This window comes from Panthera tigris, chromosome B3 (genome assembly GCF_018350195.1).
Source record: "Panthera tigris isolate Pti1 chromosome B3, P.tigris_Pti1_mat1.1, whole genome shotgun sequence".
In the NCBI taxonomy this organism is placed as follows: domain Eukaryota; kingdom Metazoa; phylum Chordata; class Mammalia; order Carnivora; family Felidae; genus Panthera; species Panthera tigris.
The window spans coordinates 113,979,004-113,999,808 of NC_056665.1; the positions used below are offsets into that span (position 1 = coordinate 113,979,004).

The 20,805-nt window shown below is 50.4% G+C and overlaps 1 protein-coding gene across 1 annotated transcript; it reads right to left on the reverse strand.

Annotated features, from left to right (window-relative positions):
• Window positions 1-2,311: 2,311 nt before the first annotated feature.
• Window positions 2,312-7,253, reverse strand: ZFP36L1 (ZFP36 ring finger protein like 1). The gene is made up of 2 exons (XM_042989967.1): window positions 6,913-7,253; window positions 2,312-4,529 (listed from the first exon to the last, which is right to left on the reverse strand). The coding sequence occupies exons 1-2, from the start codon at window positions 6,967-6,969 to the stop codon at window positions 3,570-3,572; spliced, it is 1,017 nt and encodes a 338-aa protein (XP_042845901.1). The 5' UTR covers window positions 6,970-7,253; the 3' UTR covers window positions 2,312-3,569.
• Between the last annotated feature and the right edge of the window lie 13,552 nt (window positions 7,254-20,805).

Here is a 20,805-nt window from a genome sequence, read left to right on the forward strand (position 1 = left end):
GCCCAAGTTTCTGCTAGTTCTTTTCCCATATAGCTTTGGACGGATCTCCTCTATCTTGAAGACGTAGATGGCAGAAAATCCAACTTTGTGGTGATAACCATGCAGGGCCTGAGCGGCCAAAATCCCAGCCTGTGTTTCCCATGGAGACTCTTAGGTGGGGAAAAGGGTCAAGGCTTAGGTACAGAGAGTTTCCCAAGGCCATAGTGAGTATCTCCTTGCCTGTACAGGCAACCCCCACCCTCAAAGGCATCCTGGAGTCTATGTTTCTAATTTTGGTATCACTCGAGTGATGAATTCCAACTGAAGAAATTCTGAGCAGACCGATGGGTATGCTTAGCCTCTGAGAACCCAGCCAGTGTCACCATGAGCCAGAGAATTAGATGTCTGCCATATGCTCACCTACGCCTGCAGGGTATGAGCTCAAGGTAAACAATTAAATGTCTTTTTGCCTTTAGTCAGCAAGGAAGATCACATGCCACCACCACCACCACGCGCGCGCACGCACACACACACACACACACACACACACTCTCGTTCCCTCTGCATGCACTGGCAGCCTGGGTTCACTCCAGTCCCAGGAAGGGCTGCTGTCCCCTCCCTCCACCAGCAGTTGCTGCCCTAGGAAAGGGCAACTGCCCCCCACCCCCAGCAGGGAAGAGTTGACAGGGTGCATAAGGTAGGTCTTCCCAAGCCTCAAGGACAGCCCAGCCAATGTCTGCTGCAGATGTAACTTTGGGAGAGATCAAGTGAAGGTAGAAATTCAGCTCACCCCCCAAAACTGAGTGCAAGGAACCAAAGGCAGCCTCAAATAGCAATATCCATCCCTGCCTCCCCGAAAAGAACGGCTCCCAAGAACCAAGAACCAGACTTAGGGTTTTCAGAAGGATCCAACCCCTCTGGCAAGCAAAATATCCCCTTCAAAAGCAGTCATCTGGCCTTGGCCGCAGTGCTTCTAGCTAGGGGGACCTGACTCTTCCCAAGATGACAACCTACCTATCCTGCCTGGCATGTGTAACAAGACTTAAGGTGGTGGGAATTCCTGATGACTTCCCATTAGGACTGGCCATTTTAATAGCCACTTCCCCCTAACAGCCCTCCAAATACAGAAGTGCAGGTCAGCTCCAGGTGGATCCACCCCCAACTCCAGTGCCCTTGTTTGGGCCCCTGACCATCTTAGATGCTCCTCTCCAAGCCTGCAAACCTTCATCATGCCCACCCCAGACAGGTGTTGAGAGGCTATAGAGTTTCAGGTCAATTTCATGTGGGAAAAATGAGCCTGCAAACACTCCACAAAGAACTCACTCAAACCCAGACTTGGTTGGAGTACCATGTGCCAGGTTCCCCCTCCACCATTTTGGCACTCCAATCACCACCCAAAGGAATGAAGACCGTAAAGTGGAGAAGACTGTGCTTCAGCTTTTGCTGAAGGCCTCCGAAGCTGCACAGGTGCCCAAGGCTGGTCCCTGGTCAATAACCAACACGCTGGGAAGATAATAGAGAAGTATGGGCTCCCTTTGCAATGAACTCCCATCCCATCCCCTCTAAGCTCAGAGACTTCCAGCATCAATGGAGGGAACTACAGACATAGGTTTAGCTGTTATGGCTGAGAAAAAAGCAACAAGCACTCCTCCTCTTCCCCAGCACCTGTATCCTATACAAAGGACAAACCTATAGGCAAAGGAAAACCACAAACCAAGTAAAACCAGCTTCACCATCCATGTTTCTTGAAAAAAACGGGGTTTATTGATTTTTAAACTGCAAATAGTCGTTACAAAAAGTTTTTTTTTCTTTTAAATAAATTCACACAAAGAAAGAGAAATAGAAAGCGACGGTAGTGACCAGCAAGAGGAATAATAATTACATTCATCTTAATGTGTGTGTGCCAGTTCTGTTTGCATTAACATTGGAAAACTCCAAACCTGGAATCCAGAACCTCAAATCTGCAATCGGAATGTCTTGAGATGGGCACGTGGAAGTCAAAGGGTTTCTTTTGTTTTTTTGTTTTTTCCCTTTTAGAAGCCATACATAAAAGTTGTTTTCCTTCTGTACTGTCACAGAACTTTTACATACATTCTCAGTCCTAGCTGAAAAGGCCTAAAGAAGAAGAAACTCAATTTGCAGTCCAACACAAAGGGGGGAAATTTCTAAAATAAATAATCCAACAGTTTTTTGCATTTTTTTAAATTAATTTTTCATTTTTTTAAAATAAAATAACCAAAAAAAGTGTAAAGTTACAAAAAATGTCGTTGAAGAATAATATATTAAAACTGTGGAAAAAAAAAGGAAAAAGACACGTCACAAAATTTTAAGATTAATATGAAGATCATAATTTAACATAAAAGAATATATTCTATGGATTTGTCATCCCGATAAATATGAACAAAATTAACAAAAAAAAAGCATAGTTTTGGCAATAAATACGTTTTGATAAGTTAAATAAGCTTTTTTATATTGATGTGCAGTGACAAGCAAAATTTTTGCTCTCCAATTTCTGAAAGTTATATGAAGTTTAAAACCCAGGGAAAAAAGCATGGCGTGAGTGCTCTAAGGATAGACCTACGGTATTCTAGAGCAAAAACCATTGAAGCTACTTCTACAGGAAATCGTTTTAACACAGCTATTGTATGTGGAATGAATACCATTAACTGCTCACCCCTTACATGTTTTTTTAGCTTTTCTCTCATTTTTTTGTTATTTTTTTTTTTAAAGATGTCACATATGAACTGGGGAACTTTAGCACCAAAATCAAGTCTCTCATAGTCCATCTAGCTTCCCCATCCTCCCCACTTAAAAAAAAAAAAAAAAAAGAAAGAAAGAAAAAATTAAATCACAAAGTCCCACTTATGTCGCGATCTTCATCCACTTTTTGTCTTCCTTCCTGTAGACCTACGCGAACCCAGGCAAGATTAGTCAACAGAGGTTCAGGTCGGGAAGAAAAAGGTTTTGAATGTCAAGATAGGTTTCCCCAAAAACCCAAGTCTGGCAACAACTCTCCCAAGAGGGGTGTGGGGGGGTCATGGGGAGAGGGGAGGGGAGGGTGTGGGAGGCTGAAATAAGGGAAGGTGCAGTTGGGTCGCCAGTGGAGGGAGCTGCTGGTTCTGGGTCCCCTCCCCCTCCCCCATGGGCAGAGGCTCAGGGAGGCCCACGGGTGCCCTCTGGCGCTGAAGAGGTAATGTAGTCACAGTGACAAAGTTAGATTACAAGGCACTAAATTGCTTCTGTAAACTGTTACTGCTTTTTCTTTTGTGATTTGGCACTTAAGGCATAAGCCGAGGGGAAAAAGGCATCTACTGACAAATATGGGACTTGTCTGTTATGCATGGTAAGTGGGCTATAAAATCGAGGAGAGGGGGTTTCAAGCCAGAGGAAGCTACTGACAAATTGACTTGTCCTTATGTTGGGGGGGGGGGGGTCAAGAGAGGGGAGAGGGAAGGGGCATTCCAAGGTTCTGGGGGAAAGGGGTTGAGCTTAACCTTGTTAATGTAGGGGTTGTCAGGAATCAGGGAGAGAGGGAGGGGAGGGTAAGGATGGGGGGTGGAGTAGGCAGGGGGTCCCTCCCTACCCGGGGTTTAGTCATCTGAGATGGAAAGTCTGCTGAAAATGGGCAGGCGTCTTGAGTTGTCCAAGGTGGGGGAATCTGAGCCACTGTGGCTGCTGCTGGAGCTGCTCAGATAGCCCTCCTGGTCCGAGAGAGAATCCTGAGGGCTGGGGGGAGAGTCAAACATGTGAGGGGACTCGGACATGGGCCGGAAGAGGAAGGTGGTCGGGGAGCCACCCCCGGGCAGCCCCATGCTAGGGGCAAAGAGGTTCGCCAGCTCCTGGCTGGAGAAGGCGAAGGGATTATTGGTGCCATCTGGCAGGGTGGGTGAGCCCAGGAGGTCATCGGCGCTCAGGATGGGGGGTGGGGTGATGGACGTGGGGCTGTCCAGCAGCCCTGTGGCAGCGGCGGTGGCAGCGGCACTGGGAAACCCAGCAAAGCTAAAGCTATGCTGGAGGCGGGGACGGTCAGCGGAGAGGTCCCGGGCCCCGGCCAGGGCGCGGCGCTCCTCAGCGTTGTGGATGAAGTGGCAGCGGGGCCCATACGGGCAAAAGCCGATGGTGTGGAAGGTGCGGCACAGCTCCGTCTTGTACTTGGGGTGACGGGTCAGGCTTCGGAGCTCGTGGATGCCATGCGCGAACTGGCACTTGTCCCCGTACTTACAGGCGCCGTTCTCCTCGAAGGGGCGGCACAGCTCCGTCTTGTAGCGGCTGGAGTTGACCTGGCCGCTCCCTGGCTGCTTCTGGGTGGGCAGCAGCCGCTCGCCCCCTTCTGAGAAAGAGCGGTCTCGGAAGCGGCTGTCCCGAGAGCTCAGGGCTGGGGCCGGCTCGCCCTTGAGGCTGCTGAGGAGCTGGTTCTGGTGGAACTTGGAGCTGGGCAGGGTGACCGAGTGCCTCCGGGGGAAGCCCCCACCGGCAGGGGTGCCCACCGCCTTCCTGTCCAGCAGGCAGCCCCCTGCACTGGGAGTACTGTAGTTGAGCATCTTGTTACCCTGGAGGGAAGAGAGGGAAGAGAGAGGATGGTTGGTGACAAAGGCCATGTACCAGGGCCAAGAAAAGTACCCCTAAGTGCAGCCCCCTCCACAATCAGAAATGCCCCTTGTGTCTCTAAGGAACTACCTCTAACTCAGCCCTGGCAAGCCCCCTCCCACAAACCAGCCACCTAGCTTTACTTTGGCCCCATGCATAAGAAACTACAAAGTCCTAACCTATTAAAAATTGTTATACATGCACCCTACTCCATGCAGACCCCTGGAATGCACCCCGATATCCTGTCTCCAAAGCTACCACTTTTATCCATAAAATCTAACTTTTTTACCTCCCCAGTAGATTCCTCAGCTAAAAAGATCTCCCGTAACTCCGACTTCTCTAGATTCCCCTTCCCCCAAACAAGAACAGGTAAACCTCAGGAGACTCCAAGCACCCTCCTTTTAATCAGTCCCTCCTTGATTGACACTCCACACAAACAAACGCCTGGGTTCCCAAGACTCAACTTCCTCCTTCAGAAAGGTTCCCTTCCTTTGGCAACAGGTTTCCAGACTGCCTTTGCTTTACTTGCTAAGAGGAGGGAAGAGGAAGGGTCAGGAGAAATCCTCCATCTGGGGTGGGGGGTGGGGGCAGGAGAAGGATGGGATTCTAAAATAAAGTTCATTGCCCCATGCCCTGGAAAGAGGTGCCTTCTACAATGATCTCCCCACCCCCTCCACAGAGATGCCTTTGCAGTTAGTGTTCTGGCTGCAAGGGCAGGCTTGGATAAGAGCGCCAGTGTTTAATCTTTAACGCAAAGCTGCAGGTGGGAAGGAAAAGGAAAGCACCAAATCCCCCCACCCGCCTCCCAGTCAATAGTAGATTTGGGGGGAGGGAAGCAGAGCCACCACAGACAGGTTTCTGTTCCAATGGTATACCCTGGTCACCTGCCCAATCTGTACCCAAGATTCGGAAAGGGCACAAGCTGGGGACCAGGGAGTTGGCTCCCAGCCCATGTGGGTGTCATTGTGCAAATTCTAAAGTTGGTCCCTTAGGATCAGCTGCAGGGGCTCGGGAATCTGTAACAGCAACCACCCCACAGAGCGGATTACAGGAACCAAGTTGAGAGCCCGGTTCCCAACAATAAGGTTCATTTAAAAAGTCTGGGGGGGGGGGGGTCGGGGGTAGGGAGCGAGGGAAAGAGAAATAGATCAAAGAGTGAGAAAGCCGGGAAGAGAAGGAAGGAGTGCAACAGAGCTCAGGTTAGCTGCCAGGGCAACTGGAGTTTGGGAAAGCCCAGAGAGGGAAGGAAGCTGAAATTCAAACTTTTTTTGATGTTGTTCTTCAGCTCCTCGGAGTCCCTGCACCCCAACCCTGCAGCCCTGGGGCCCTGGCAGCTGGGCCGACTGGAGAAGCAAGCTGGGAAAAGAGAGCGACATGACCCAACGTGTTTAAAAGAAGGCAAAACACTTTAGCAATTAAAAGTAGCCTAGCAGCTCCCCGCTTTCAAAGTGGGGAGAGGGGACGGACATAATCTAACACCCAAAGGCTTTTGCTGTGTACACTTAAACTGCATTCATGGAAAATTGTGTTTAAAACCTGCTTTTTTTCACACCGGCTGGCAAGCTACGCCACTTAAGGAGGCCCCATTAAATCCTTCCTCGCAGAGCCCCTTGAGCTCAGGCCGGCATTTTGTTCTCCAGGCCCCCCTCAACCCCCTCGGAAAACAGGTAAACGGGTCAAGCCTAGTACCATTATCACCCCAAAGTTTGCAGTACTGTAGGCGATCCCAGAAGGAAGCCTGGACGAGCTGGGGCGAACTAAAGTCCTACTGCAAACCCGTTCTGCAACATCCTTTTGAATCACAACTCTTGGCCTTTTTCTCGCAGGTTCCCAGCCCTTCCACATCAGACATCCCAGTAGAGATGTCGTCCGGAGACTCACTTCCCCAAGGGGAGCCCCTGCTGACCCCACTGGCTGGCGGTGTGGCTGGAGACTCGAACCCCTCCCGGCGACAGCGAGACCCAGAGCGCGCACAGACAAACCGAGCAGACCAGCGAAACCGGGCTCAAACAGCACATTACGGGCGACGGAATCACCAAAAAAAAAAAAATGGTCCCAGCAAATGACCCGCATCCCTCGGGCGGCCCCGCCACGCAAACTTCGCCCCCCAAAACTCTGATCTCCAAATTCCCATGCAGTAGCCGCCAGGACCTGTTGAAACTCAAAGGGTGGGAAGGAGAGAGCCAAATTCCTTTAAACTGGGGGGAAAGTAAGGCGGAAAAAAGAACCATCTTGCCTCTCTTCCTCTCCTTCCTACTTTCCAAGACCTGAAGTTTTGAGGGTTCTTTCTTTAGGCAAAAGAGGAAAAAGAAAACTTTGAAAAGCGAACCCTCCGCCCCACTCTACCTTGCATAAAACTTCACTCAAGTCGAAGATGGTGGCAGACACGAGGGTGGTGGTCATCCTGGGCGCTCGCACGGGGCAGGGACGAGGATCTGGTGTGCCGCGAAGGTCCCGGTGCGGGGAAGGCGCAGCCTCCGGCTCTCCGGTCTGGAGTCCCACACGCCTGCTCCCGGCGCCCCTCGCCTTTCTGACTCTCCCCGACTGCGGCGCGCGAAGCCCAATTTATAAAGTTCAGATTTGGTGGACCGGGGGGGGAGGAGCTTTAAACTTATTTAAATGAGGAAGAGGAGGAAAAAAAAGGTGATTGACACTGAAGTTGAATCAGCCATGCGGTCAAACTCGGGAAGAAAAAAAAAAAAAGAAACTTTCAAAAGGAAGAAGGGGGAGGGGAAACGAGGAAAGAAGGCTAAGAAAAAAAAAAAAAAAAACCAACTGCAAGCAGCGCACAACTTTTTTTTCTTAAAGAGGAAAAGTTTCGAGTCTCTCGCTTGGCTACCCGGCGCTTGGGGCGCCCCTCTGTGGGGCCGCGCGGCGCGAGGGGGAGGGGCGCCCCCCCCCTTTGTCAGCCTGCGAGCGCGGCTCTGTGACATCATTCATTCCACCCTCTTCGGGGTTCTTGTTGTTGTGTTGTTGTTTTTTTGTCGGGCAGGAAGGCGGGCTCGACTTTCTCTTTTTGCAGGCGGGAGCAGAACCCGTCCTTAGCGCCCGGGCTGCGGTTTCCATCTTGAGCAGATCTCCCCTGAAACTTCTCAAAGTGCCCCCCACAACTTAACTCTTTTCCCGAGTTTTCTTCCGCACTCGGCTGCCTTCCGCAAACCAGGCGGGACCAGAACATCGGGAATTTGGGACGCAGAAAGCATTCGGGTCTAAGGTGTTTAGTTTAGTTTAGTTGTTTTTTTTTTGTTTGTTTGTTTTTTTTTTTTTCAGCAGGTCGTGGGGGAGGTAGAGTGGTGGGGGAAACTAGGGAGAGTTTTTCCCTGGGGGGGACCGGGCCCGGCCGGGAGAGCGCAGCACGGTTTCGCGCGCCGCACGCGTCTACACTCTCCTGTGCTTCGCAACCGAACGGCGGGAGGGGCAGTAGCGAAAAAGACCACCGCCCGGAAGGATTGCTTGCTTGTTTAACAGGCTTGGGAGTGGGATTTATTTCACGCATTCAACCCTTAAACTTTTTCAAAAAGAAAACATGAATCCTCATGAATGTCCTTTCCAATCCGCCCTGCTCGACCCCCCCCCCCAAACACCAATAACGCACAACTTTCCACGAGCGCTCTGAACTATGGGACACACGCACACACCCCTAGACGCTTGAACAATGAAAAAAGTTACTTTGGCAAGAATGAAGGTAAAGAAATGGGGGAGGCGACACTTTTAACTTCTTGTTGCTTCTCCCCCGCCCCCACGGGAACGGAACATATGGCTTGTCACGCTGCGCTGTTTGGGCGGGATGGGGGGAAGGGGGCATGGGATCTTCCAACCCCCCCCCCCATAGATTATTACTCCTTTTAAGACTGTAATATATTTACTGTTAGCTTCAGAGGCCTCTCCTTCCACCCAAATAAAAAGTTGTTAACGTGTCGCCCACGGCCCCCGGGTGCTGGAGCGAAGACCCAGGCGGAAATCGCGGGGCTGTGTTTCTTTCCTATTTCCCCGCGTGCCTGGCCGCCTCCTCAGCCCTCGCACGTTTCTTCCCAGCACTCAAGGCGGCCGGGTCTGTTATGAAACCTCGTGCGCTGAGTGGCTAAGAGCGGGTTCCATTGCGATGTAATTAGGTCACCCCATTATGAGCACGTTTCTTTGGAAAGGACAGGGCGGGCGGAGCAGAGCGCTCGAGTCGCGCTCTCACCACCACCACCCACCCACACACACACACACACTCACGCATTTTTATTGCATTTCTGGTGTATTCGTCAACCTCCGAGCAGACCCAGGGAAACCTTCCAAATCACAACTGTTTTAGGAACCGGTTATTTTTCACCTTTGCGAAACACAGAACTTTTGCTGCAACCACCAACCTACGTGATCCCAGACGGGTCTGCTTTTATTTGGCCCCTCTGACTTAAATTGACGGCCCCCATTTTTAACCCGGCTGCTGCCCCTTGCCTTTCCTTCTGCTGCTGTCCAGCCGCCTGTTGCTTCCCTCCCCCTGCTCCCATATTTCAGCTTTTCTTGAAATCTGGCAAGCGCCAGAAAGGGAAATAACTTCCATCCACCTTAATTTAAATCACTCAAGTGTAGGTTTCTTTCTTAAAGGGGTGTTTGCTCGCTCCTTTACCCAGCTCCAAGAAAGGGAGGGGGTCGTGCAGTTTCTTGGTGATGAGGTAATGAGTTCCAGATTTCAGGACAGAGCAGGCTGCGCGTTAAAACCACAAGGTTAGTCTGCGTCCTGATGTGAAGCTATTTCGTCCTTTTATCTGCCTCCCCCCCACCCCAAAAGACCCATTGGTCTTTAATTCTGGTGGGTTCGCGAAGCTCTGCTGGGGGGATGGAGGAGGGGTGGAAAAGCGAGGGAGAAGGGGGACCCGGAGCGGGTGGGGCCGCCTGCCCGGCCCCAGGCCTGGCCCGCTGTCCCCCCCGCCCGCGGCTGCAGGACTGGCTAGAAGCACCATCACGCGGCCCCGGAGCCGCAGGCTAGCTAAAAAGTCTTTTTTCCCAACCCCCCCCCCCCCGCCAAGAGAACTCCGATTCCTCGAATTTCCTCCGCTTTTCCAACTCCCGGCCGCCTCTCCCCTCCCCCGTTCCCGGGGCGCGGGCAACGCGGGGCGGCGGCCAGCCTGGCCCGCTCGCTCCGGAGTTGTTTACCGGCCCCGCCGACCCACCGAGTTTGTTCCAGCTCCCAGAGCCTGCCTCTATAATTAAACTCTTTTTTAATTGTTGGGTTGAAACGTCATTTCGGGGACTTTCCAAGGGTGAGGGAGCCGAGGGGAGGGAGCGAGCCTCCTTAACCCTTCGCTGACCCGGCGGGCCGCAGAGTGGCGTCCAGCAAGGCCGAGGAGGGCTGAGAGTCCAGGGGCCGGAGCCGGCCCGCCCCGACTGGACCGGCTCTGCAGGTGCCCGATGGCGGCGGGGACGGCGGAGAGCTCCGACCCGGACGGGAAGGCCGACGAAAGCCATCCGCCGAGCTCCCCGCCCCCTAAGCAATGCAGTCCGCGCTCCTGTTCCTTACCCGCGCGGGGCCGCGAGAGGCAGTCCCTCCACCTGCACTGCAGCTTCCGACCGGGAGGCGATCCGCCGGATCCTCCGTCCCAGGCCCGACTATCAGGGCCCTCCTGGCGCACTTGGAGCCGGTCCCCTCGCGAGGAGGGGCTGGGCAGGTATTTTTGGCTTGGGGTGTTAGGTTTTGTTCAAGGAGGAAGGTGAAAGTCCCTCGAAATTAGGGAACTGCGACGGATGTATTCATGGATCATTCTGGACCGTGGGCGCACCTCGCGGCAGGTGAGCCTGTGGGGTGCCAGGCCCCTAGCGGGATTGGCCACGTCAACAGCGACCTCCAAGGCACCCCTCCCCAGGATCCCATCCTGGCCCGGTTGCAGCACGCGATCTGTCATCGCAGAGTCCTACGGCTTCAGGTCGTTTGCACAAACCCCCAAATTCTTCGGATTGGGCCCCGCCCGCCCAGGACCTCTGCCACCTGAGACCCTGGAACAGCTGTAAGGTCTCTGGATTAGAGAGAGGTGGAGGTATGGCCAAGTGCGGCCTGAGAGTTACGTGGTTTAGATTCACCTGTAGTGCTTGTGGAATGCAGATTCCTGAGCTTGGACCCAGGCCCAGTGAATCAGATGGTCTGGGTGGGGATTCAGATGCTCTAGGGTGGGGTCAGGAATCTGCATTTCTAGTAATTTCCTGCTAGTGACTCAGACATTGAGGTCTGAGAATCAGTGGTCCAAAACGTTGAAGTTGGGCCATTCTGGATCCAAATCTTGGCCCTGCCATTTTCTAGCCGTGTGACTTTTCAAGACAGTGACCAAAGCCTCTGTTTTCTCATCCCTAAAATATGGATGATAATCCAGCCTAAAATTGGCCGCTAAAGTGCTTAGTTTCAACCCTAGCAGAACCCTTTTATATGCCTAGCCATTGTATGTAAACGAAACCATTCTTGAGGCCTTATTACACCACAAAACACATTTTGGGGAGTATTCACTTTGCAAAAGGATGCTTCAGTATGAACATCTGTGAAATGGTCAGCTAACAACTTTGACCCCTTCTGCGCCTTCTCCTTCCTTGCCTGGGCCTGCCTAGAGACACAGGATAGCCCAGGAGTTTTGAGCCACCTAGACTTTGAGGGGAAGCCCAACTCTGCCAGCTGGTCACCAGTTGCACAACCTCAAGCAGGTCACTTATTCTCTGGGGTGGTCGGGAAGGTTAAACTCTTCCAGCCAGTGCTTAGCTCCGACAGCCACTTGCCCTCCAGTCACTCCAAACTCTAGCAGTTGCTGGTGGTTTGCTGCACAGCCCTCCCTGGGGCTTTGCTCAAGAGGTTCCTTCTGCTGGGGTTTCACGCAGCTCCCAGAGCAGGCAAAATACCTCTCTCGCAGCAGGCCCACTGCAGCCTGCGGCACTCCGGCATTCTACTGCATTTTATGGGAATTATCTGTTTACTCCCACTGGACCTGTCAACTCCTGGAGGGCAAGGGCAGCTCTATTACCTGGGTCTCAGGAGTAGGTCCTGAGTAGGTACGCAATTCATTTTTTTTCCCCAGCTTTTACAGCACCTGCTGTTGTAACCATTAGGATACTTTGGTCACCCTAAACCCGGCAGTGGGAATAGAAGAAGGATGGACGAGGCTCCAGGAGTGACAGGAAGGGGGGAGGCCTTGGGCTCTGCCATCAGGGGAGATGGCACCCTTACCAGGTTCAGAAGGCCAGAGCTGGTAATTCAGGAAGGCTGGGCTTCCACGGCTTGCCAAGGGCAAGTTCTGTGCAGCTGTTAAGAGGTGACATAGTCTAATGGAATGAGCACTGGTCGAGGAGTCAGGAATCTTGGATTCTAGAGCTACTCTGCCGCTAGTTCAGTAGGTCATTCTCTACTCCAGGCTTCCATATTCTGCTCTGTAGATGGAGAGCGTTAGACTAGGCAGGCGGTACTCGAATATCACGCTGAACAGAATTATCTGGGGAGCTTTTAAAGCTATACAGATGCCCTGCGCCACCCCATCCCAGTCCAGCCTCCTCCAAAGATTCCACTTCAGTTGGTCTGGTGTGAGGCCCAGCATTTGTATCTTCTAAGCTGTCCAGATAATTCTATTGTGAATCTATTATGAACCCAGAAGCACTGGATTTGATTATGTTAGAGCAGTAGTTCTCAACCAGGGATGATTTTGCCCCCCACCCCCACCCCATGAACATTTGGCAATGTCTAGATACATTTTGGGTTGTCACTATTGGGAGGTGGGGAGGTCAGTGCTACTGGCATCTAGAAGATAGAGGCCTGATATGCTGCTAAACATCCACACAACAGCCCCCACAACAAAATTTATCTGACCCAAAACGTCAATGGTACCCAAACTGAAAAACCCAGTTTTAGAGGTTCTTTCCAACTCCCAAGATCCCTGCATACTTAGTTAGGCTCTATCCCCACTCTCCCTGAAACCCTTCTCCTTAGGGCAGCCCAAGTGATCTTCTTCTTTTCTTTTCTTGGTTTTTTTTTTTTTTTTTTTTCACGTTTATTTATTTATTTTGAGAGACAGAGCTCTTTGCTGTCAATGCAGAGCCTGACGCAGGGCTCAATCCTCTGAACCATGAGATCACGACCTGAGCTGAAATCAAGAGTCAGACGCTTAACCTATTGACCTATTGAGCCACCCAGGTGCCCCTCCAAGTGATCTTTTCCAAAACCTAGATCTAGGGTGCCTGGCTGTCTTAGTCAGTGGAGCATACCACTCTTGATCTCAGGGTTGTGAGTTCCAGCCCACATTGGGTGTAGAGATTACTTAAAAATAAAATCTTTAAACAACAACAACAACAAAACCCCCCAAACCTAGACCTGATCTTGTGTTACACTTGCCTAAAAACCTCGGCTACCCATCCTTCTTGGAATAAAAACCATACCCATAGTCCAGCACAGTCTGACTCTCTTACTGCTCCAGCCTGGACTTTCATACCCCTCCCTCCCTCCTACCACTTCTCCCACCCCCCAGGGCACCCCCTTTGCTCTGGTCAGTTTCAGATGAAAATGAAGGATACTTCCTTCTGCCCTAGGGCCTTGACACTTGTTATTTCTCCTGTCTGAACTGACCTTCCTTTGGCCCAAATAAATTCTAAATCATCCTTTAGAATCCAGCTCAAGCATCACTCCCTCCAAGAGAAGGTATCTCTCTCCTCTCTGAAGTCCTCATGGAATGTTCATTTCGTTCAGAGTAGTTATTTCCGTTTATAAGTATATGTTCATTCCTGTCACTTTTTTTTTTCTTTTTAATTTCACATGCAGAAAAATTGACCTATCTTTGGTGTACAGATTTTTTTTTTTTTTTTTTAAATTTTAGAGATGGAGAGGGACAGCACAGGAGCCAGGGAGAGGAGCAGAGGGAGTGAGAGTGAATCCTAAGTAAGCTCCCCGCTCAGCGCAGAGCCTGATGCAGGGCTCCACCTAGGACCCTGGGATCGTGATCTGAGCCGAAATCAAGAGTCAGAGCCACCCAGGCGCCCTTAGCATGCAGACTTTTAATGTGAATAGATTAATCACCACCATGACCAGGAAACAGAACAGCTCCATCACCCCCAAAAACTTCCCTCGTGCTACCCCCTTGTAGTCATGTGCTTCCCCTCCCTTCACTCTGCAACCACCGATCTGGTCCCTATACTGTAATTTCATCTTTTCCAGAATGCCATATAAAATAGAATCATATAGGATGTATGATTTCACACAACGTAATGCCTTTGAGATTTATCCATGTTGTTGCATGTATCGCTAGTTCGTTCCTTTTTGTTGAAGAATACTATTTCACTGTATGGGTGCACCATTGTTTATTCACCTGTTGAAAGACATTGGATTATTTCTAGTTGGGGGCCCTGATGAATAGAGCTGCAGTAGCATTTGTGTACGGATTTTTCTGTGAACACGGTGCCTATTTCTCTAGGGTAAATAAGTAGGAGTGGGATTGCGGGGTCAAATGGTAAGTGTATGTGGAAGTTTATGTTAAAAACTGCCAAACTGGGGTGCCTGGGTGGCTCAGTCGTTGAGCTTCCGACACTTGATTTCCACTCAGGTCATGATCTCACAGTGAGTTCAATCCTTGAGAGTCTGGCTCTGCACTGACAGCATGGAGCCTGCTTGGGATTCTCTCTCTCTCTCTCTCTCTCTCTCTCTCTCTCTCTTTTTCTCTCTCTGCCCCTCCCCTGCTCGCATGCTCTCTCTCAAAATAAATAACATTTAAAAAGAAACCTGCCAAACTGTTTCCCAGAGTGGATATACCATTATGCATCTCCAACAGCAATATGTAAATTACATGTAAGCAACAGTTGTTCCACACCTCGACACCAAGCCTTACAATTGTCCCTATTTTTTAGTCATTCCAATAGTGTGTGGTAGTATCTCATTATGGTTTTAATTTGCATTTCATTCATGGCTAATGATGTTAAACATCTTTTCATGTACTTATTTGCTATATGTGTATGTCCTCTTTGGTGAAATATCTGTCCAGGTCTTGCCCATTTTTTAAACTGGGTTATTTGTTTTCCCACTCTTGAGTATTGAGAGTTCTTTTTTTTTTTTTTAAATGTTTATTTTTGAGAGAGAGTCAGAGCATGAGCGGGGGAGGGGCAGATAAAGAAGGAGACACAGAATCTGAAGCAAAATCTGCACAGAGCCCGATGCAGGGCTCCACCTCACAAACTGCCAGATCACAACGTGAGCCAAAGTCAGACTCTTAACCGACTGAGCCACCCAGGTGCCCCCCTTTTTTTTTAAGCTATTTTATTTATTTATTTTTAAAATGTTTGTTTGTTTGTTTGTTTGTTTATTGGGAGAGAGGGAGAGAGCAAGAATCCTAAGTAGGCTCCATGCTGTCATCACAGAGCAGGATGCCACCCAGGCACCCGGAGAGTTCTTTATATATTCTAGATACAGTTGCTTTGTTGGATATGTGATGTGCAAATATTTTCTTCTGTCTGCACCTTAGCTTTTCATTCTCTGAGCAAAATACTTTTCACAGAGCAGAAGGTTTTAGTTTGATGACTTTTTTCAGTTTTTCTTTTGTGGATCATGCTTTTAATGTTGCATCTCACACTCTTTACCTGACCCTGCATTAAGATTTTTTCTTTTAAAATTTAATAGTTTTATGCTTTACGCTTAGATCTGTGATCCATCTTGAGTTAGTTTTTTTTTATTTAAAAAAAATTTTTTTTTAACGTTTATTTATTTTTGAGACAGAGAGAGACAGAGCATGAACAGGGGAGGGGCAGAGAGAGAGGGAGACACAGAATCAGAAGCAGGCTCCAGGCTCTGAGCCATCAGCCCAGAGCCTGACGCAGGGCTCGAACTCACGGACCGCGAGATCGTGACCTGAGCTGAAGTCGGGCGCTTAACCGACTGAGCCACCCAGGAGCCCCGAGTTAGTTTTTATATACGATGGGAAATTTAGGTTGAGGTTTGTTTTTTTGCCTTTGGGTGTTCAATCCTAACACTGTTGTTGGGTTTTTTTTTTAAGTTTATTTATTTATTTTGAGAGAGAGAGGGGGGGAGAGAGAGAGAGAGAAAGAGAGAGGGAGAACGAGATGGGGAGGAGCAGAGAAAGGGAGAGAGACAGAATCCCAAGCAGGCTCTGCACTGTTAGTGCAGAGCCCCATGCAGGGCTGGAACCCACGAACTGTGAGATCATGACCTGAGCCGAGATCATGACCTGAGCTGAGGTCAAGAGCCGGATGCTTACCAACTGAGCAACTCAGGCCACCCCCCCCCCCAGCACTGTTTATTAAAGAGACTATCATTTGTCCATTGAATTGTTTGCGCCTATTCAAAAATCAGTTGGTCATAGTTGTATGGGTCTCTTTATTCTGTTTCACTGGTCTGTGTGTCCATTCTTTTGCCAGTGCTACACTTGTCTTGGTTATCGTGGCTTCATGGGAAGTCTTAAAATCAGGTGGTGTAATTCCTCCAACTTTATTCTTATTTTTCAAAATTATTCTCATTAGTTTGCCTTTTCATACGAATTTCAGAATCATCTTGTCTGTATCTTCCAAAAAAATTGTACTGGGAATTTTATTAGAATTGCATTAAACCTATAGATCAATTCAAGAAGAAGTGACACCTTTACCATGTTGAGTCTTCTAATCCATGTACATGGTATGTCTATTTATGTAGGCTTTTGGTTTCTTGAATCAGTGTTTTATAGTTTTTATTTGTATGTATTTTTAAGTACGCTCCTTGCCCAGCGTGGAGCCCATGACCCCGAGATCAAGACCTGAGCTGAGATCAAAAGTTGGATGCTTAACCAACCAAGCCACCCAGACACCCCTTTGTAGTGTTTAGTCTATAGATCCTACACATGTTTTGTTAGATTTATACCTAGTATTTCCCTCCTTTGGGGAACTATTATATTTTTTCTTAATTTCAGTTTCTAATTTTTCATGACTAGTGTATAGAAATAGTTTTTTGTGCATTGGCCTTGTATCCTGTGATCTTAGAAAAGTCACCTTAGTTGTAAGAAGGTTTTTTTGGTAGATTCCTTAAGTTTTGTTTTGTGTGTATGTGTTTTTCACATAGACAATTATCTACAAAAAGGAACAGCTTAATTTCTTCCTTTCCAATCTCATGCCTTACATTTCTTTTTCCTGCCTTATTGCCCTGTCTAGGACTTCCAGTATGATACTGAACAGGCATTCATGAGTGGACACCCTCACCTGATCCCAATCTTAGGGGAAAGCATTCAGTCTTTGACTATTAAGTACAACATTGGTTTCAGGTTATTTTACAGTCGTTTAACTTTTTTGTTGTTGTTGTTTATTTATTTTTGACAGAGAGAGAGAGAGAGACAGAGCATGAGTTGGGGAGGGGCAGAGAGAGAGGGTGACACAGAATCCAAAGCAGGCTCCAAGCTCCAGGCTGTCAGCACAGAGCCCGACGCGGGGCTCAGACTCACAGACCGTGAGGTCATGACCTGAGCCAAAGTCAGACGCTCAACCGACTGAGCCACCCAGGTGCCCCTGGTCATTTAACTTTTTGACATCTCCCTTCCTACTAGGATGTATACTCCATGACAGCAGTCTCTCTGCTCTCAACTCAACCTTCAGTGCCTGCAATGGTACCTAACACACAGTTAACAATTCTCTACTTTAGTAGCTTATCCAGCCATAACCACTGCCCTTATGACAGACAGCAGAGGGACTTGGCTGAACATTCAGACATTGTGAAGAATAACTGGACGATAAATACCCCAGTGGATCCAACCAGGCATTAGCCCCATGGAGTTGGCCACTTGAAACTACAGCTTTCTAGCAAGCCATTCTGTGTCGAAGCATTGATCTATCAGGAAAAGATGACTGCAATAAAATAATTATTTCAGACTGAGAGCATTCTATTCCCAAAGGGAATCTAAACAAAAAGCTCTCGGCTCTGAAAAACAGGGGCTTTCAGGGTAAAGAGTCACACTGCTCTGAAATCTTAGGCCCTCGGATGGGTGGGGTTGTTTCGCTAAATTTATTTCAGCCGCTTATAGAAACACAAGGGGGAAGAGGGGGGTGGCTGCTTGCACACCAGCCCTGGCTCTGGAGTATTAATATCTGCCGGGTCAGGCTTTTATTTGGGTTTTGTTTCACCTTTTGGGGGTGGGGAGGCAGGCAGGCAGCAGGAACATCTCACGGCTGCACGGCTTCTTAGCTGTGGTTTTCCACCTTTCTCCCTGTGCACTCCCAGCAGGCCCACCCAGCCCCCTCCCGCCTCACCTGAGGGTAGCTCTCTACCCACTGAATACCAAGCAGTCTCACCCATGTACCTTTCACATCTACCCTTCTCCCATTTCCAGAAGGGGTCTGAGCATTCCAAGAGAGTGGGAGTGAGAGATGGAACCTGCTTGCTTGCTTTCTGGCACAAGCGTGGGCACCTTTGTCCCTGGCCCCATCAGAACCCCCTACCCAATCCCTTACCCCATCCTCTGTGGCTCTGCTATTTGCATTTGGGGTTGGGGGGGGGTGGTTCCTGTATATGAAATCCAGGTCTTTTGAATCCTGTCTTCCTTCTCAGCCTCCCCCCAAGCACTGAACACACATTTTTCTCGGTGCCTGATACCTGTCACACGCTCACACCCATACCGAGAAAAAGGGGTTACGTGAAACCATCATGTTGCTCTCTAAACACCTGTTCTCGTCTGAATTTGGAATGCTTTATGGAACACAGGTTAATCACCTCCCACGGATGTGGGAGAAACTGAGGCACAGGAAGCGGAGGTGAGATGTGTATCCGCCGGCTGGCTCTCAGAGATACCCACTGAACCGAAAGGCCCAGAGAAACATAGGGCCCCGTGTCTGGGAACTTGCTGTTGTGCGGCCCACTGTCTAAAGGCAGGAAGAGGAGACACACGAGCTGAACAAGCTGCTAGGCTTATGACTCAAATAATTACATGAGAATATGGGGAAGTACCTCACACGGTGCTCGGCCCATGGGAACCCAACAAATGCCAGCCTCGTTCTTTGGCAAACTCCTGCTTCCTGGCTCACCAGGGAAGATGGCAGACATATCCTCGTCCTCTCCACTCCCCAGCCCCCAATTCAAAAGCCTGAACAGGCACTGATGGGAGGGGAAGGGGCTGCTTCGGGGAGAATAAAGGCTATAGACACAAACTGTAAAGTGCTCGCAAGGAAACTAAGTTTCTCTTTTGTCCCAGCACCAGCCAGTTGGCTTTGGAATTATCCCTCCAGCCCGGAGTGGGACCAACCCCACCCTGGGGAGCTGTTCCTTTGAGAAGCAGGACTCACCTTCCCAGCCATAACAGGGATCAGACAACTCTTGGAGGGTCGCCCATAGGCAGCGGGAGAGAGGATGGACCTTTGCCACAGCCCTGTGACTTCTCCCAAGATGAGTTTCTCCTGCCAGATGCACCCTCCACCCTGTGGGGACCACGGGCCCCCAAACCAGGGCCTACCCTTGTCCGACCAAAGGCAACCAGATCTGTTGCAGCTGTTCAGTGAGAGAAAGAGCTCTCCCAGAGACCAGGGAAGTGGCTAGAGAAAGATTCCTGCCAGCCTGGGGGTGTAAATATTTATACAACGTGCTATGTGGGCAGAGGGAGGTGGCAGGAACGAGGCGGCCCCAAGACCGCAGAGTGTAGGAGCCTACTCTTTGCGCTCAGGTGGGAAGGGCAAGAGGCTGCTAGGATCCTAATCCCCCCCTCAACACCCCAAACCCCTACATCAAAGAGGCTGGTCTTTGTCCCCAGCCCTCCTGCCAGAATTGAGAGGAGAACTTAAAAGAAAGTTCACCATCCTTCTCCTAAGTCCCCTAACCGTTCATTCCTCCTGGCTAGGATAGGCCTCTCTGCCAGGAAGGAGGCCCTGCCTTCAACCAGAGACAGAGCAGCTTCACAGGGCCCAGGCCTAAGGATTTGTGGGCCCCTGGGGCTCATGGTTCTAGAGTTTTTAAGGATGCTCGACCCCAAGACTTGGACTCTAGGGCTGAAGGCTTAGAAAATATAAGCAAAATATAAAATAGGCAAAGATTTCTCTCAAGCTTCTATATAATCAACAATACCTTTCCAAAGTAGCAGTAACATGGTACGTGGATGGTGATGAGGAATGGATGGGACCTGGCAAGAGAGCAAGGTGTGGAGAAGGTGAGGGAGCCCTTGATGGCACTTCCAGAACAGCACGTGGCCACCATCACACGGGGCCTAGGAAAAGACAGTGCAGCCCCACGGACATCCACCTGGTGCTCTTGGGCCCCGGTACCCCAGGACGCAGCTCAGCCCCAGGTGTGCATTGACTAAGCTGCCCCTCATCTAGGCCGCTAAGGTCTCAGCCAGGACCCAATGGCATTGACGACGTCCCAGGGTGGGAGGCAAGCCTGGGTTGGGGGTGAGGGGGACAGCCAGATGGACTCCAGTCGATCTGCCTCAGACAGCTGGGGAGCAGAGCCAGGATGCGCCTCTCCTCCCTCCCCCATCACTCCAGACAAGGAGGGGCGCGGCTGCAACTTCTTGGGTTTCTCTGCCACCGCGCCCACGCCCATCGAGAAGCACCACCTGCTTCTATCAGTATGGGGCTGACCCTGAGGCCCCCCACAGGTGGGGTTTGTGTTGCTCCTCAGCGGCCAACAGCCTTTCAGACACCTGAAATGATCAGGCACCATTTGCATTCCCCGTGCCCCTTCCAAAACGCGCACTGGCAGGAGTGGGGGTGTCGGGAAGGAAGGGCCTTCTACTGGAAAACCGCCTCGGTCTCCCGCCAGAGAGCGAACATCTAAAGACACCCGGCCTCCTCCAAGAGGCAGCCCCCTCTGCGGCAAGTCCCCCACCCACAGCACATCCCTTTGCGAGTAATGCATTCCCAGTGCGCGCACCTCCCCTGAGCTCCGGCCTTTAGGGTGGAATCTGGTGAATGCCCCACCTGTCTGCTCAGAGAGGGACGGATTCCACTGCCTCCCTGAGCAGTGGGGCCCAGGCCCACACACACGGTGGAGGAAACACCATCTGCCCCAACCCTCAGCCCGGGGCCTGGCAGCCGATGTCAACCCTCACAGGGGGAGCGCAGCCCTGTCCCCAGCCCTCCCTCTCCAGAAGGGAGCTCCTCTTCCAGGGACACCAGGGCTGTGGTGAGAATCTTCAGATGCTCAGGTCCTCTTCTGCCGCCATGGCTCTGCCTGCCGGCTGTGGCCTCCTTCTTGCCAGCACTGCTTAAACAGATGAGCAAGAATAAAAGCCTGTGTGGCCCAAGGAAAGCTTTAGGGGATAGAACTGACGCTGAAGGAAAAGG

Excerpts from the sequence above, each read along its gene's own strand:
- ZFP36L1 (XM_042989967.1), bottom strand. The coding sequence starts at position 6,969 with ATGACCACCACCCTCGTGTCTGCCACCATCTTCGACTTGAGTGAAGTT. Across the intron at positions 4,530-6,912 it reads TGAGTGAAGTTTTATGCAAG|GGTAACAAGATGCTCAACTA; the intron begins GTAGAGTGGGGC and ends TCTTCCCTCCAG.